General features: G+C 52.5%; 3 protein-coding genes across 5 annotated transcripts; 2 read left to right on the top strand and 1 right to left on the bottom strand.

The window, feature by feature from the left end:
- Window positions 1-1,608: 1,608 nt before the first annotated feature.
- On the top strand, window positions 1,609-4,643 carry Ube2m (ubiquitin conjugating enzyme E2 M). Of its 2 annotated transcripts, XM_031385385.1 has the most exons (7): window positions 1,609-1,806; window positions 2,183-2,264; window positions 3,241-3,335; window positions 3,430-3,468; window positions 3,561-3,664; window positions 3,979-4,042; window positions 4,128-4,643. In XM_031385385.1, the coding sequence occupies exons 5-7, from the start codon at window positions 3,609-3,611 to the stop codon at window positions 4,266-4,268; spliced, it is 261 nt and encodes an 86-aa protein (XP_031241245.1). In that variant the 5' UTR covers window positions 1,609-1,806; window positions 2,183-2,264; window positions 3,241-3,335; window positions 3,430-3,468; window positions 3,561-3,608; the 3' UTR covers window positions 4,269-4,643. The 2 variants fall into 2 exon arrangements, with proteins under 2 accessions (XP_031241245.1, XP_031241244.1); XM_031385384.1 differs by having other exon boundaries at window positions 1,675-2,264.
- Window positions 4,644-5,104: 461 nt separating this feature from the next.
- Window positions 5,105-7,711, top strand: Chmp2a (charged multivesicular body protein 2A). Of its 2 annotated transcripts, none has more exons than XM_031385382.1 (6): window positions 5,105-5,379; window positions 5,854-6,054; window positions 6,913-7,092; window positions 7,170-7,300; window positions 7,386-7,447; window positions 7,522-7,711. In XM_031385382.1, the coding sequence occupies exons 2-6, from the start codon at window positions 5,887-5,889 to the stop codon at window positions 7,647-7,649; spliced, it is 669 nt and encodes a 222-aa protein (XP_031241242.1). In that variant the 5' UTR covers window positions 5,105-5,379; window positions 5,854-5,886; the 3' UTR covers window positions 7,650-7,711. The 2 variants fall into 2 exon arrangements, with proteins under 2 accessions (XP_031241242.1, XP_031241241.1); XM_031385381.1 differs by having other exon boundaries at window positions 5,108-5,245.
- An 809-nt stretch (window positions 7,712-8,520) lies between these two features.
- Trim28 (tripartite motif containing 28) lies at window positions 8,521-15,104 on the bottom strand. The gene is made up of 17 exons (XM_031385380.1): window positions 14,199-15,104; window positions 13,798-13,910; window positions 13,453-13,585; window positions 11,638-11,773; window positions 11,441-11,557; window positions 11,255-11,369; window positions 10,974-11,120; window positions 10,756-10,870; window positions 10,552-10,658; window positions 10,425-10,461; window positions 10,296-10,341; window positions 9,954-10,206; window positions 9,548-9,867; window positions 9,344-9,467; window positions 9,171-9,257; window positions 8,953-9,090; window positions 8,521-8,866 (listed from the first exon to the last, which is right to left on the bottom strand). Exons 1-17 carry the CDS (start codon window positions 14,542-14,544, stop codon window positions 8,693-8,695), a joined length of 2,508 nt encoding a protein of 835 aa, XP_031241240.1. The 5' UTR covers window positions 14,545-15,104; the 3' UTR covers window positions 8,521-8,692.
- Between the last annotated feature and the right edge of the window lie 991 nt (window positions 15,105-16,095).

Below are 16,095 nucleotides of genomic sequence, written 5' to 3'. Positions count from 1 at the left end.
TTTTAAAGATTTACTTATTATTATATGTAAGTACACTGTAGCTGTCTTCAGACACACCAGAAGAGGGTATCAGATCTTATTACAGATGGTTGTAAGCCACCATGTGGTTGCTGGGATTTGACTTTAAAAGAGCAGTCAGTGCTCTTAACTGCTGAGCCATCTCGCCAGCCCCCTCTATTCCTTTCTTAAGTCTCCATAATTTTCAGTGTTGATCTTTCCTGCCTCACAGACTGCCAAAGATCCTAAGCCACGCTAAGCAGAATTTAGAATCCAATCCGAGGGGTAGTGAAAGAACACAGGCAGGCAAATGTTACCCCAGTCAGTAGAACTGTAGGACCAGAAAGATTAGCCAGAGCCCCATCTAGCCACAGCCATTGGACTTTGGAAGGGTCAGAAATGGAGGGATATACCTGTAACCACAGCACTAAGGAAACAGAGACAACAGGAATAATGTTAGTTCAAGATCAGCCTGGACTACATGCTGAGTTTGGACTACAGAGATGGATCCTATCTGGAAGAAAGCAAGCCAGAAAAACAGCAGCTGTACAAAAATAGCATAGAGTAGCTGAGAAAACAGTAATAAACAGTTCTAGAGTGATTTGTCTGGGTCTCAGAATGGGCTAGCCTTAAAAAGTCAGGAGGAGGGTGCTACTGGCAAGGGTGTACTGAGTCCGGAATGTCATGCTGGGTGGCGCAAATGCTGTCAGATGGCAAAGAGCCTTTCTAAGAGCAGAACAGAGTCCGAACCTGTTCTGGCCTTGTTTTGTTTTGTTTTGTTTTGGTTTGGTTTTTGGGTTGTTTTTTTTTTTTTCCAAGCTGTGACCAGACAAGCAACAGAAGCATTTAATAGCAACTCTGGCTTCTGCTGGTTTCCTACATGACAGCCAGAAGTCACTGAACCATCCTGAGCTATTTCCTTCTGCCTCCCAAGCACTCTAAACTGTGATTGGATGCAAGCTCACTCAACAAAGGTCAATCGAGAGGCACAATGCCACTTCTGCTGTTCTCTAGGCCGCAGTCATGAGCCCTATAGCCACGTCCAACTTGGACCCTAGAACTACACGGTTGCTCACCGTCTGTTGCACAATAGAAATCTATTTTAAGGAACAAGAGTCTCGATGTGTTGCCTAGGGTGTCCCTGAACGCCTGTGCTCAAGTGAATTTGATGCTTCAAGCCTCCAAAACAATTAGAATTTTAAACTAGTTTGCATCAATCCGAATCTGGGATTGGGGTGGGAATAAGGGAACATGCCTCTACACCCTTCGACAACGTCCCTTATAACGTCCAGGCCCTGCCTTTGCTGACCTCTCAGAGAGCAAGGATCCAGTCTAGCCCAGTCTCGCTGCGCTCCGCATAAGTGCAAGATTGAATGGAACCACCGAGAAGCAAACGGCCACTACCGGCCTCACTCAAAAATGGTTGCAAGCACAGCTCTACTGGGTGGGCATCCCAGGAAGTACCCGCTAGACCGCCGAACAGTCACCTCCACAAACGAAAATACCCGAGCTTAACCGAAAAGGACCGAACCTCAAACTACAACGAGGAGCAAAAGGGGGGAGGGGAAACTGCAAGGGTTGCGCAGGCGCGGAGCGCAGCTGAGGCATGAAAAGCCGAAGCGGGCAGGCGACGGAAAGTGCCGAAGCGGCGGGGCGCCCGAGGCCGTTGCCGACCTCCGCATCGCGGAAGCTGAGCCTCCACCGGTACCCTGCGGTACCCTGCCGCCGCAACCGCGGCTGCCGCCTCCTCTTCCACCTCACCGCAGCCTCCTAGCAGAGGGAGCAAGTAGGCGGGAGAGCGGCGGACCGGTAAAGACCGGCGTCCGCGGCCGCAGCGGGGCCTCTCAAGACCCGAGCGGAAGGGGGGAGGAGGGCGCGGGGGCCGTAGCAGGGGCGGGGCCGAGGATCGCCGAGTCCTCCCGAGCACCTCCGAACATACCCGAGGTGCTAAGCCAGGCCAGAGCCGGACTACGGGAGCCGAGGCGGGCCGTGTGGTGGGCGCGGAGCAGCGCGGCAGGCCGGGCGGGCGGCAGCAGAGGAGGCCGCGGTAGCGGGTCCGAGGAGCGAAAGCGGCGCAGGCGGCGGCGGGGGGCCGGGTGTCCGGGGTCCCGGGCCCCGCGGCGGCTGCGGCGGCGGCGGCGGCGGCGGCGGCGGCAGGATGATCAAGCTGTTCTCGCTGAAGCAGCAGAAGAAGGAGGAGGAGTCGGCCGGCGGCACCAAGGGCAGCAGCAAGAAGGCGTCGGCGGCGCAGCTCCGGATTCAGAAGGGTAGGGGTCGGGACCCTGCGTTCGAGGTCAGAGACCGTGGCGTGAAAATGCGACCTCTGATATTTGGTATCGGGGGGGTCAGGGTTCGAGGGTTGTGATGCGGGACCCAGAGGGGTGGGGGATGCGGTCACTAGGGAGGGTCAGAGATTGGCGCCGAGTATGGGGCGTTGGGATACTAGGGCCTGGAGTGTTAGGGACCCGGAATCTGTTAGGGGAGGGGTATAGTTTTGAGAGTCAGACGGGAACTTTGCTCTGGGTTGACGGGCCGTGAAAATTGTGAAGGTTACGAATTGGGGATAAGTAGGAGACGGTTTAGTGTTTTATACTGGGGACTGGTGGTCCAGGACTCAGGTAGGTCTAAGGGTTCAGGCAGAGCTATTTTGAGTTTGAGGTGAAGGGGAGGGAGAGAAGAAGGTAACAGGAACTAAAAAATGGGAGTGTAGGTCAATTTAAGCGACCATGCTGGAAATCTCAAGGATCAGGTGGGAACTAAGGGTTGGAATAATATGGAGAAGAGGAAGGACGGTGGAGGCTGGATAGTTGATGAGAATGGGTGACTTAGTGTTGAGGGGGGGTGTGTGTCACGGTCCTTGAATTGCGGTGGACAAATAAACAGTAGTGAGTGGAGATAATGACTAGAGATAGAGAACCTCAGATTTAAGGTGCTCAGGGGTTCTTAGAAGCAAGGGTTATAGGAGGAGAGGTTCTTGGGGAGTACTTAGCTGGGTAAAGGTTTGCCCTTTCCCAAGAGATGGGCATCCAGTTACACTTGAAGATGCTTGTATATGGAATACTCAAGAGGAGTCCATGTAGAGACTGAAAAGTAGAAAGAGTATGTAGTAGTACAGACTGAGTTAAAGTACACCACACAGAGAGCTCTTCAGGTCCAGGAGAACTTGTGGGCCCTGCTGACATATGCCCAGACCTACCTCCTTCCTTTCACCTGTTTCTCCCTCTCCCTGCTATCCAAACCTAGACATTAACGAGCTGAACCTGCCCAAGACGTGTGACATCAGCTTCTCAGACCCAGACGACCTCCTCAACTTCAAGCTGGTTATCTGTCCTGATGAAGTAAGAGTAAAAAGTGGCAGGATTCCCAAGAACAGACCAGGGGTGGCCCCATAAGTGTAGGGTCTTCATACACTCTCTTCCCTTCCTCTTCCAGGGCTTCTACAAAAGTGGCAAGTTTGTATTCAGCTTTAAGGTGAGTCTCAAGTGGGCAAAGGTAGCTCTGTGGAGAAGACTGGGGCACAGCCAAAACACCTTCCCTTCTCCTTTTTCTTTTTCTGGAGCCAGGTGGGACAGGGTTACCCACATGACCCTCCCAAGGTAAAGTGTGAAACAATGGTATATCATCCCAACATTGACCTCGAGGGCAACGTCTGCCTCAACATCCTCAGGTGAGGGCACTGCCTGCCTTTCCCTCCCAAGACCTGCCTTCCAGGAATCCTCTCAGCCTTTTGTGGACGCTGTATCCATCTCTGTCCTTCCCTCCCCTATATGGTCAGTCTGCTTCAGTCTTCAGGTTGTTTTTCTAATGAACTGACCTTGGCCTTCTCTACGGCCTGCCCTGTTCCATATCTTCACTCTTTCTTAGATCTCACTCTTCAGTGTTAAAGGGCCTTCTATGGGCCTGACCTGTTTGGTATTAGCAGGGCCTGGGGCAGCCTCCCACTCACCAGCCCCTGATAACCTTGATGCTCTCTGCCCACAGAGAGGACTGGAAGCCAGTCCTTACGATAAACTCCATAATTTATGGCCTGCAGTATCTCTTCTTGGTAAGTAGGGTTAGGCATTTGAGGATGCGGGTGTGTTGGCCAACTGCCTCTCTTGCCTGTTGACTTCCACTTGTACTGGCCACAGGAGCCCAACCCTGAGGACCCACTGAACAAGGAGGCTGCTGAGGTCCTGCAGAACAACCGGCGGCTGTTTGAACAAAACGTGCAGCGCTCCATGAGAGGTGGTTACATCGGGTCCACCTACTTTGAGCGCTGCCTGAAATAGGGTTAGCAATTACCCATCCCTGCCAGGGTTACCGGCCCAGGCATCCCCTGCAAATATTTATTGGGGGCCCGGGTAAGGTGTGTGGGGTAGCCTTGGCCCCTGCCTTGGCCTTGCCTCTCCTCCCTGTCACCTGCCCCTAGTTATTTTTTTTTTTTGACCACCACGTGATTATGGTCGGTGCTGCCTCCCCCCGACCTGCTCAGCGATGGGAAATGAATTGGCTTGTTTAGCGCCCCCCCTCCCGCTGGGTGCTGTCCAACCCCCCACTCTTGACTGTGGGGTAAGTGGGCAATGGGCCTGGGTCGCTAGGCCCAAGCAACCCACCCCACCACCACTGGAGGTCCCACCAGGCTATTAAAGGGGAATGTTACTGCATGGCCTCTGCCTCTTCCTTCTGTGGGGTGGGAGGTACAAGTGAGGTCCACCAGCGTCTATAATGAAGATAAATGTGTGGCCTTGGGTTGAGTGGGACCACTCACTGGGATGAGGCGCAAGCAATGGAAGAATCGGCTAATTTCAGCTCCTGGCACGTACACCAACAAAAGGGAGCCTACAAGTCATTTCCAGGCTTGCTCCTTTATGCCATGTGTAGGCCTAATTTGGTTCGTGCCAAGCACTTGGTAAAATACCATAAATTAACTGCCTAAAGTGGGTGGAGTATGGGCCTTCCAGAATGAATAGCCAGTTGTGCTATGCTCCCGCCACGGGCCTGAGAGGCTGGCTTGGGTGGGACTTGTACCTTCTGCTGAGGTGCGTGGTCCTTTGCGCATGCGCTTCTATGTCTTGCTGTGCGCGTGCGTCCTAGCACTTCCCAGCATTCCTGGGGAGGGTGGGGCGTGTGACGTCAGGTCGTTTAATCCGGAAACGGCGGCCGCAGCAGAGGCTACCGAACCGAGGGGTTGTCGTTGGAGGAGTCTTCAGGATTCGGAGGGATAGGGGCGTGACCCGGAAGCGGAAGCCCATCGTTCTCGGCTCCGGTGAGTGGTCTCTGCTGAGCCGCAGGTCCCGTTTGGTAGGCAGCGTAGGAGGGGGCCTTTAAGCTGGGGCATCGGATGCTGCGCGGTCCGCCGGTCCCTGCCTACATCGAGGTCTTCACCTCTGCCTACCCTCGGTACGCAAGCTTAACACCCCCAAGACCTGTTCGTGTCTCTTGTCGTGTCCTGAGTATAGAACGTCACTTCTACCCCCGGCGAGCCAGGTTTCCTCGGCATTCATGTCCATTACCCCACCTTAGGACCCAACTTCCAACTTACATTTCAGAACCTACTCCATTCTATCCTCCCTTGTCGAGGGGCCTCACATCTACCCCCTCCTCTATAATACTCAATCATCTTGGCGTGCCTACTCAGGTCTGGGTCCCTGGAACACTTGATAACCACACCCTTAAGTCAGAAACAGGCTTGCCCCATCGTCTGTGGAAGCAGAGCAGAAGAGCAGAGTGGATGCGCCCGAGTCAGAGAAAAGTATTAACTAGTTCTCACTGGCTAATCCTTTTTGGCTACTCAAGTGTACCACCTTTTTCTACACCCTATCTACTTATATGGCTGTTTCTGTCTTTTGCTGCCCTGGGCCCTGAACCCTGCAGCTAGGTCTGACGTGCTGGTGGAGTCTTACCACCATGGACCTGTTGTTTGGGCGCCGGAAGACGCCAGAGGAACTACTTCGGCAAAACCAGAGGGCCCTGAACCGAGCCATGAGAGAGCTGGACAGGGAACGACAGAAACTAGAAACCCAGGAAAAGAAAATCATTGCAGACATCAAAAAGATGGCAAAGCAAGGCCAGATGGTAAGTGTCAAGTGCTCAGGGTATGGGACACAAAGCAAGGTGCCATCTCAGCCACTGTTTTTAAGAACAGTGAAACAGAGTGCTTTGAGCATCATGAAGAGTTAACAGTTGTTTCCCAGTTTTGAGTATCAAGGGGGACATCTTCAGATAGTACAAGTGAGCTTCCAGAAAAGCTGGCTATCAAGCAGACAACAGCCAAGTGTTGCCAAGCCAAGTAGCAAACTGGGAGACCAAGAGAGCTAAGGAGTGGAGGTGGACCAGACACACAGAATTGTAGGTTGCAATGAATAGGCAAGAGTTAACCAGCCTCGGGCCAGTAAGGGTGGGAGATGGAGCAGAACAATTGTTCAGAGGTGGTATTTCCTGGGGGTGTGCCAGCAACGTTTAGGTAGGGAATAGAAGCTGGACCTTGGATGGGTTTTATGTGATTCTAAATAAAACCTGGGTGTGTACATCTTTTTATTCACTGCCAGGGACTCCAGGATTTTGTGCATGTGGAGCAAGGCCCTACCTCAGTCATATCCCTGACCCCAGACAGAGTCTTGATATAGTTTAGGAATCAAAATTGAGTAAAAAAGATTGTGGATATCTTGGAGGTGACTCTGTACAACGAAGGAAATAGGGACTGAGCCTAGGCCTTTTATACATACTTATTCCTACACTAACGTATTAGGTTAGTAGCTGATGCGTATAGTTCCCTCATTAAGGGAGGTTTGAAGCAGAATTGACAGTAGGAGGTTACTCTGTGCTATATATGAGCTGAGGAGTGATATCCCTGAGAAAAGGGTGAGATTTTGGAGGGGCAAGTGATCTTAAGTATAATCTCACAGCTTCAGCCTTCTCTTGCCCACTCTTCAGGATGCTGTTCGAATCATGGCAAAAGACCTGGTGCGTACTCGGAGATATGTGCGCAAGTTTGTGTTGATGCGGGCCAACATCCAGGCTGTGTCCCTCAAGATACAGACTCTAAAATCCAACAACTCAATGGCACAAGCCATGAAGGGTGTTACTAAGGCCATGGGCACCATGAACAGACAGGTTTGTCCTTCCTAATCCACTTTCCCATCCCCATTGACCTTCAGGCAGGTCACTCACCCTCCCTGTCCTTCTTCCAGTTGAAACTACCCCAGATCCAGAAGATTATGATGGAGTTTGAACGGCAGGCAGAGATCATGGACATGAAGGAAGAAATGATGAATGATGCCATTGATGATGCCATGGGTGATGAGGAAGATGAAGAGGAGAGGTGTGAGACTTTTAACAGGAAGGCAGGGATATTTACCAGGCCCCTTACCCATTCATGGTCCTGATGAGTTCTTCTTCTTCCCTAGTGATGCTGTTGTGTCCCAGGTCCTGGATGAGCTGGGACTGAGCCTCACAGATGAGCTGTCAAGTGAGTGTTCCAAATCCACCTATTTTCCCACCCAAAGCTCAGCCACAGCCCTTGACCTTCAACTCTCTCTGCAGACCTCCCCTCCACTGGAGGCTCACTCAGTGTGGCTGCAGGTGGAAAGAAAGCAGAGGCCACAGCTTCAGCCCTAGCTGATGCTGATGCAGACCTGGAAGAGAGGCTCAAGAACCTTCGTAGGGACTGAAAAGACCCCACCTGGACTCAATGCATCCTGTCCCCCCTGTAATAAAGAAATTTGGACACTAACTTACCAAGGCTGTGAACTTATGACTAGTGACAATGGGACCCAAATTCTAGGTTGGAGTAGGTAAAGATTATGCTTAATACCAAGGGCTCTGAGGGCTATCAGGTGCAGGCCCCACTTAGCTGGCACTAGGGCCACCAGTTAGCATGTAAGTTAAACCACTGACCCAAGTGGTTGCATACCTCCACCTAACCAATTCATTGAGGTGTTTTAACAATCCATGCCAACAGATGTGACTTAAGGTGGTAACTGTCCACCCAATTTGCAATGTGGAACTCAGTTATAGGTCATGGCAAGGATAAATCTTGAGTGCTAATTTTTTTTTTTTTTTTTGAGACAGGGTTTCTAATGTATAGCCCTGGCTGTCCTGGAACCCACTCTGTAGACCAGGCTGGCCCCTCCCAAGTGCTGGGATTAAAGGCATGTGCCACCACCTCCACCCAGGGCTAATGCACATCTTTAATCCTGACACTTTTTTAAGATTTATGTATGAGTGCACTGTAGCTGTACAGATGGTTGTAAGCCATCATGTGGTTGCTAGGATTTGAACTCAGGACTCTCTTGGAAGAGCAGTCAGTGAGAATCTGCACACAACCCTATTTGAGTGCAAGCTGTTAGTAGCTTCACATCTAAATTTGCTATCTGGCCACTGGGAGGCACACTGCACACCTGAAGCCTCCTTCCAAGTCTTACCAAGAACAGTGTACACACCTTTCACCCTGCCAAAATGAGGTAAGGTCCCCTGTAGGATATCAGGCAGGCAGAGTCTTAAGTCCTCAGGAACAGTCCCTAAACAGCTGAGGCATGAACAACTGACTCAGTGAAGTTTTTATTAAATCCACAGAAGTAAAAACCATTTTGTGAAGAGGGACTGAGGGACGGGGCCAGCAAGAACAGGAGTCAGGCCACCAGAAGGACGACAGGTTATGGGGTGAAAATACAGAGACCAGAGCTAGACTGGGCTGGCCACAAGAGCCCCAGCTTCAGGGGCCATCACCAGGGCCAGACAGCTCCTGAGAACTTAGGCCAGCACTGGGAAGGTTCAGTGGTGGTGGTTCTACCAGCACAGCAGAAAACTTGGTGTCACCAAAGGCATCATTCATGCGTGTCTCAAAGAAGCGTTGCAGGCCGATGATGGACTGAACATCCGCCTTGTCCTGGTCCAATTAAGAATACACTGGTGAGTGGGTCCTGGTTTTTCTTCCCCCTGCTGCCCCCTCCCCACTTCATTCTGCAGGCTCACCTCAGTCAGCTTGTTGAACTGTTTGAACATGCGGCCCACATCTTGGGCAAACTCCTGGGGGGAGCTATAAGGAGGTGACAGCTTCTCTTGGAGGCGAGCACGAATCAAGGTCAGGTCTAGGGTACCACCAGGCTGCTCCTTCAGGGAGAGACAACATAGATATTGAGGGGGGGCACCAACCTTTTGGCACCTGCAACCTCTCCTGTTCTGGGACTCACCATGGAGAATGTAGAGTCAGTAGCCAGCTGATGCAAGGGGCGGCACGGTTCATGGCAGAACAGGGCCAGCAGAACACGCTCACATTTCTAGACAGTACAAGAGATAGCAGAATTGTAGCATGAAAGGCTTCAGTTACTGGGCCACCTAACATACATATGCATTCAGCCCTCACCCGCTGGTTGGCTGGTGAGAGTTTAGCTACCACACCAGTGCTATCTGCTCCATCTAAGCTAAGGCTTCCATCTTCTTCCTTTAGGTCAGGGAGCACGTGGCAGAGTGAGCAACTCCATTCCTCCCTAGGATGAAGATTAGGAAATGTAAAAGATGACAACCAGCTCTCCACAATGTAACGGATACTGCCCAGCCTCACACATACCCTGGAACATCCTGCAGGGCAGGGAGATGGCAATCCAGGTGGAAACAAAACTCGCACTGGTTACACATGACCAGGTCACCTGGCTTCTGGCAGACACGGCAGATAGTGGCACTGTCATCCAGGATACCTGGCCCACTTACTGGGGCTGAGGTAACCTCAGGAGCCACCACCTCCAAGCCTGAGCTGGTACTGCCACTAGGTGAAGCTAGACGAGGTCCCTCAGCACCAGGACCTTCAGTCAGAGGCATCAACACAGGCTTGGTTTCAGGACCCTCAGGGGCAGCAGGGGGGGCTCCAATAGCAGCTTCTGTCTCTTCTTCCTGTAAGACAGTTTGTTAGTATCAAAATGTTAGGGTGACAGGTTTCACTCTCTAAGCATCATCCTGTAATTAACAGACAGGCTTACCTTGACAATGGCCATGCCAGGCAGGGGTGGGGCACCAGGGGCTCCTGGTGGCACAGTTCCAGCCTGACCAGCAGCTGCTGCTGCAGCACCACGCTCAATAACAATCAGATTGTAGTCCTCAGTAGTGCTTCCAGGAAAGACCTTGAAGACTGGTGGCTGGCTATCAGAGGTGAGATCCAGATCTAGGCGTTCAAGGCTCACACGTGGCACCTTCCTCATGAGGCCACTTACCTCTCCCTCACCAGAGCGGGACCTGTTAGTGTATCTTGTCATGAGCTCACATGCATTCCTACCACACCAATACTGCACCCACCTGCTACTTCAATGGGTTGCCACACTTACCGCTTCATGCCTGATACATGTGGCTCTGCACTCGAGTAGGGATCATCTGCTCAGAAGACAAAAGAGTTGGCAGAAAAAGACAGAGGCAGGGTACTCACCAAGCCCAATTTCCAAGGCAGAACTACTTACCTGACCCAAAGCCATAGCCCTCTTGTACTTCCATCGGCTAGAGACAGAACAAAACATGTGCCATCAGCAGGGGCAAGTAACCCCCGTGGCCTTCATTCCCTCTCCTTTCTTCCTCTCCCCAGCTCACCTGGCTACTACCAGAACCTTGCTTGCTTAGAGGGCCTGGGGCTCTTGGAGGAGCCATGGGTCCAGGACCTGTGGAGTTCGTACCAGGACGCTCAGCCACAATCTTACCTGATGAAAAGAGAATTCCCATTAGGCACAATAATAAATACTGCCTCAACTGCTCCCAGGGTCCATTAAAAAAAAAAAAAAAGACTAAGCAACCTACCAAAGGCTTCAGCACTCTTGGTCCAGGCATTGAGATCCCACTGAAACTTCATCTCACCATGAGGCTCCACAGGATCCACAATCATTTTGAGGGCCCGATGCAGCTGGAAATAGATCTAATGGGGGGCAAAAATATGGCACATGAGCATACTTGACAACTTACAGGATTCTCAAGGTGCTGAGGGGCCACCTAGCTAAATGAAGCCCACCACTACACACCAGCTTCTTAGAAAGCAAGAGAGCTGTATTGTTATCACTCTCCAAAGCCCAAGAGGCAAAGCGCAAAATGTGCTCCTGGTGCTTCTGAATTTTGGTCATGGTCCAGTGCTGTCTCTCCAGACGTTCCTGCTGACCCTCAGTCACCTTCTGCAAGTCAAGGAAAACAGTCCCATTAAGGAAAGCAGAGAACACTGGGATCCTTCTCCACCCTGGATACTGTCATGTCAACTGCCAGCAAAAGCAGAGAGGTTGATTAATACCCTTCCAGCAGTATGTTTTACCTGGGCATCATTGACTAGAACTCGACCCCGCTTATTCAGCTCCTTCATGATCTGCAGAATGGCCATCTTGACATCAACCTGCACTCGCTTCTGCACATCAGACACCTGGCGGATCCTAATGGACAAAACAAGTCAAGCCAGGAAACCTTGCCCTGGGACACCAGTAACCCAGGCACCGGAACTTACGAGCTTCGAACCTCCTTGGTGTTTTTCTGCAGTGTGGCATGTTTGTCCCCAAGACGTTTCACCAGTGAAGCCAAGAGTTTACGTTGGTTCCTCACTGCATCTTCCAAGAACTGGTACCTGAGACCACAAATAAGTGAGCCTGCATGCTAAACTTAGAAATAGTGGTATCCAACTACCCACTATGCCTTTAGACTCACTGATGGTCCTTGTGAGCGTTGAGTTGGCAGTCCCGGCAAGTGAGAGTGTCACAGCTCTCACAAAATAGCACAAGGGGTTCATGCTTGTGCACATTACAATAGACTGTTCGCTCTCCATCTCGAGTCTTAGCGGGCCCTAAGAAATAGGAATTATGCCCTTAGCGATCTCCAACTCAAGCAGCAATCAAAACAAACCCCTTATGACCCCATTTTAGCTTGTCTCACAACTTGGCCCATCTACTGCTAAGACCTAGATCTGGGACCTTTTTACTCCCAAATGACCACACCAACTAACAAGGAACAAGCTTGTGAAGATAATCTCCTTACTATTTCCTGGTTATCTTTCCACCTGCCAATAAACCATTCCCAAATAAACAAGGGTCTGATGGCTCAGAATAGTTAACACCAGCACTCACTGTCAAAAATACTAACCATATTATCAGCACCTAGGAAACAGAATGATCACAATTTCCAGGTATGCTTGAACTGCATATACTGAATTCAAAAACAGACTTTGTTCTACAGTGAGATGTATTCAAAAGCACTGAGTCCCAGGACTCAGGAGGCAAAAGCAGACCTGAGTTTGAGACCAACCTGATTTGCAATAGTTAGTTACAGGCCAGGTGGAGTAGCAGGAACTATATGCTGAGCTATCTATCTCCACAAAAAAGCCTGGTGGGTCACAACTTCTAACCCAGCACCATTTGGGAAGCAGAGGTAAATAAGTAGAATCTGTATGGAGGCCATCCTGGTTCCTGGTTTACACAGTGAGTTAAAGGACAAGATTATATACAGCCAAGCATGGCAAACCTTAAACTCAGTTGCAAAGGGAGGTAGGTATCTTCTAGTTGAAGCCAGCCAATTCTACAAAGTTATAAGATAGCCAGGGCTGTTACAAAGAAACCCAGTCTTGAAAAGCAAAATACAAGCAAACAAAAAAGGGAAGGGGACAGCACACTCCAAATGCCTGTTTAAACTCCAGGCTGCCAGGGTACACAGAGAAATCCCGTCTAGGAGGACCTGGGCCAGCCTAAACTGTCTCACGAAAATACAAGTAACAGACCAACACCAGCCCCTTTCCTTCCCAATGCTGATCCAATCTAGGCTGTATTAACCAAGCCCAAACTATGTACCACTAGAGAGCAGTCCTGCATCCCTGATCTATCCTAAAAGTGCAGTTCTCTTCCTATCCCTCCTGACTCCTCATACCCGCCTCAGCAACTACCTTCCATTACCATCTTAACAATGTCCTTCTAGGTGGGAAGAAACTCACCACCACATCAAAAAGCTGTTCCTAAAAAGTCTGGAACAAAGCCAGAAAACTATAAACCTAATCATAAGCCTTAGTGAATGAAGGGAAGATGCTGAAATTACTGTAGGACTCACCCTCACCAATGGCCTAAGAGTCTTACCAACTTACCAAGAAACTCTCCCTGTTCCAGAGCCCTTACTTTTACTTAGCCCAGAGTCTAAAGCCAGGTGCCAGAGAACATTCAAATCCAAAGATGGAGGTCACTCCCATCTTGCCTTCACTAACTGCTTACACTAAGTGATCTACCTACCACCAGGACCCAAAACCCTCCTGGAGACTTGAGATTTCCTAGTATGGACTACTGCAGATGTTAAATATCCCTACACACCCTCTCTGCCTGAGGCCTTTCCACTTAGACTTCCAAAATCTACTTCTGAACCCAAGCTCATTTCTGAGTTATGTGTCGGGTTCCTGAAACTCCACTTTGTCCCATCCATCAAGTATGCATTTTAGTCAACCAAGACAGAGGGGCAGTTCCAACGGCCTTCAAATCTTCAACATACCCGTGGAGCGCACAGTGTGGTCCTTGGTGTATTTCACCCGCTGGTGAGCCTCAACACAGGTCTCACAAAGTGGTTCAGAGCACTCCACACAATAGCTAGTGGCTGGGGCATTATCTTCACAGCTAGTGCAGCACTGTGAGTGAAAGAAAGGCGGGGAGTTAGTACAGGCAGACCTATCCAGCAGACCTATATTTGCTTCCCAGAAAACACAGGCTAAAATTCATACAATGCATTCAAATCTGTGCTGCCCTCCGAGAGACAATCCACCAAACTAGTGAAGATGGTGAGAAGCTGTGCATAAGGGCATGGTTTCCTCTCTACCCCAAGGTATCCTACAGGACATACCTGGTTAGCATCCTGGGAATCAGAAGAGGCCTTACTGCCACTATCACGCATAAAATAATTCTCCACAATGTCTTTGGAGTAGCACTGCTGCTTGCACACTGGACAATCCACCACTGCCAAGATTTAAAAAAAAAAAATGTGAATGAATGCACACCTAAGCTATGCCTCCCACTCAAATGTCGAGCTGGACACTCTGTTTTCTTGACGTCTCTCCCATCCCATTCCGCATCTCCGTGTCCAGATCTGGTAACGGGCATTGCAGAGGCCAGGAACCGTTCCCCGCCCCCTCTTAAACCAGCAGGCCTACTTAACCCTACCCGGGCCCCCATACTCTCGCACAGGCGCAGTCCCGAGCACGGGCTGTGAGGAGGGGGAGGGGCACCTGGCCACCCAGGACTCACTAGCGCCGTCGCCCGCCGAGCCGCCATCCCCCGAATTATTCGCTGCGGCGGGTGTAGCCGGGCCCAGGCAGGCACTGCAGGCCGAGTGTAGGCAGGGCAGCAGCCGAGGATCCCGCTCAGGCCGCAGGCGCTCGCGACACACGCCGCAGTGCTCCAGAAGCTCCTGAGCCTCGCCACCGCCCCCCGCAGCAGGGGACGACGCGGCGGCGGAGGCCGCCGCGGCTGACGAGGCAGCCGGACGCTTCTCACCGCCCGCCGAGCCCTCGCCGGACCCTGGGCTACCAGAGGCCGCCGAGGCGGCCGTCGCGGCCGAGGCCGCTGCAGTCGCCGCCGCTGAGGCCGCCATTCACACGCCGCCGGGGGGGTGGGGGGGCCGCCCAGGGGAGGAGGGGCACGGAGCCCGCTGCGCAGGCGCAAGTGCGCTCGCCGCCAACGGCCAGGCAGCCACCGATGCCGCGAGGCCGAGCGCCGCCACGCGTCTCCTGGGCCGACGCCTGCCGCGCCCCAGGCGCTGCGGAGAAGCGGCCAAGCCGCTGGCTGCGGGCCTCTGTACAGACGACGGCGCCGCCACCCGCGCCGCCTCCTCCCTCGCTGCTGAGACTCGCGCCGCAAGACTTGCGAACAACCGCCCGACCGCGCGCCGCTCGCAGAAAGAGCCGAGGCCTGGAGGCGGGACAGAAATATCTGGCGCCGACGCCGCCGCGCACGCGCGTTGGGCACCGCAGCCTGGGGGCGGGGCGCAGATTACGCACGCGCCAGGGCCCTCCCTTCCACTCGCAGCCGCCCCTCTAGGTCCCGCGTAGCAATCCTGCCCGGGCGGAATTCACCCGCAGAGTACGTGCCGGCCGTCCCCCATGCCCACCGGACGGTGCACCGAGGCTGGTAGCCCGCGTGCCCGAGCGCGCGGGTCCTGCAGAGCCGTACCCGGGCCCCGCCTCCTCAGCAGGCGTGGCGACGTCTGCAGCCGCAGCCTAGCCTATGGTCGGGGGAGAGGGGCAGGACGATACGGAGTGGGCGGGGCCGCGACCGAGCAACGAGACCGAGCCCAGGTGGAGGGGGTGAAGGGGGTCTTTGGCAGGAAGTTCCCGCCGAACGTGGAAGGCGGTCTTATTCCCAACTTTTTTTTATTGTTAAACTCGGGAAGCAGAAAGTTGTCCGAGTCAAACCGCAGGTCGCAGTGAGATACTGAGAAGCCATTCAGTAAAACTCTGCCCAGTCCTTCGAAAGCCCGTTCTGTGTTAGTCCTCTGCTATACTGATTTTAGTGGGATTTTTGGAGAACTAAACATTTAAAGCGAAGGAATTAAAAGTAGGATCTGAGTAGTGAATCTTATCTGAGGGAGAAATAAGACCTGGGGAGGAATCTTGCCTGAGGAGCAGGACCTAGGATGAAGAATCTGATCGAAGGCAAAGGATAACAGGATCAAGTGCAGTTAAGTGTTTCATCTCAGAAGCTGGATTCATGTGAACAGGCAACCTGTCCCCCCCTTTCCCATTCCACTGCCGTGCTGAGAGTCGATGCCCCTGCAGCCTTGCAGTGCACTGGGGATCGTCGTTCTCCAGTCTGGATCTGGGCTACAGTGAGTTGCCAGCAGGCAGTTCCAAGGTTCTCAACAGCAAGAGGCTACCTCTTCTGCGCGGAGCCAGGTGTTCACCCACGTGGCAGCGGAGAGGCGAGGAGTGTCCCGCCACTGTCCCGGGTGTGGCCTTTGTTCCCAATCAGGCTGGGGGCCCAAGGCTTTGCCCCGCCCCAGCCTTTGTTCCTCAGCAGTTCAGCGTTTACCCTTCGGCGGGCCACGCCCCCACCAGACCCAGCCTCTGGACTCTCACTTCCTACCTCAGAAAAGGAGGGTTTGATCTGGAATCTGGCAAAGCGAGCTCGCGGGTGGGGGGTGGGG

The sequence above is a fragment of the Mastomys coucha genome, unplaced genomic scaffold (genome assembly GCF_008632895.1).
Source record: "Mastomys coucha isolate ucsf_1 unplaced genomic scaffold, UCSF_Mcou_1 pScaffold21, whole genome shotgun sequence".
Lineage (NCBI taxonomy): Eukaryota > Metazoa > Chordata > Mammalia > Rodentia > Muridae > Mastomys > Mastomys coucha.
The sequence above is the reverse complement of the archived record's forward strand: the minus strand, read 5'-3'. Positions and strand labels throughout refer to the sequence as shown.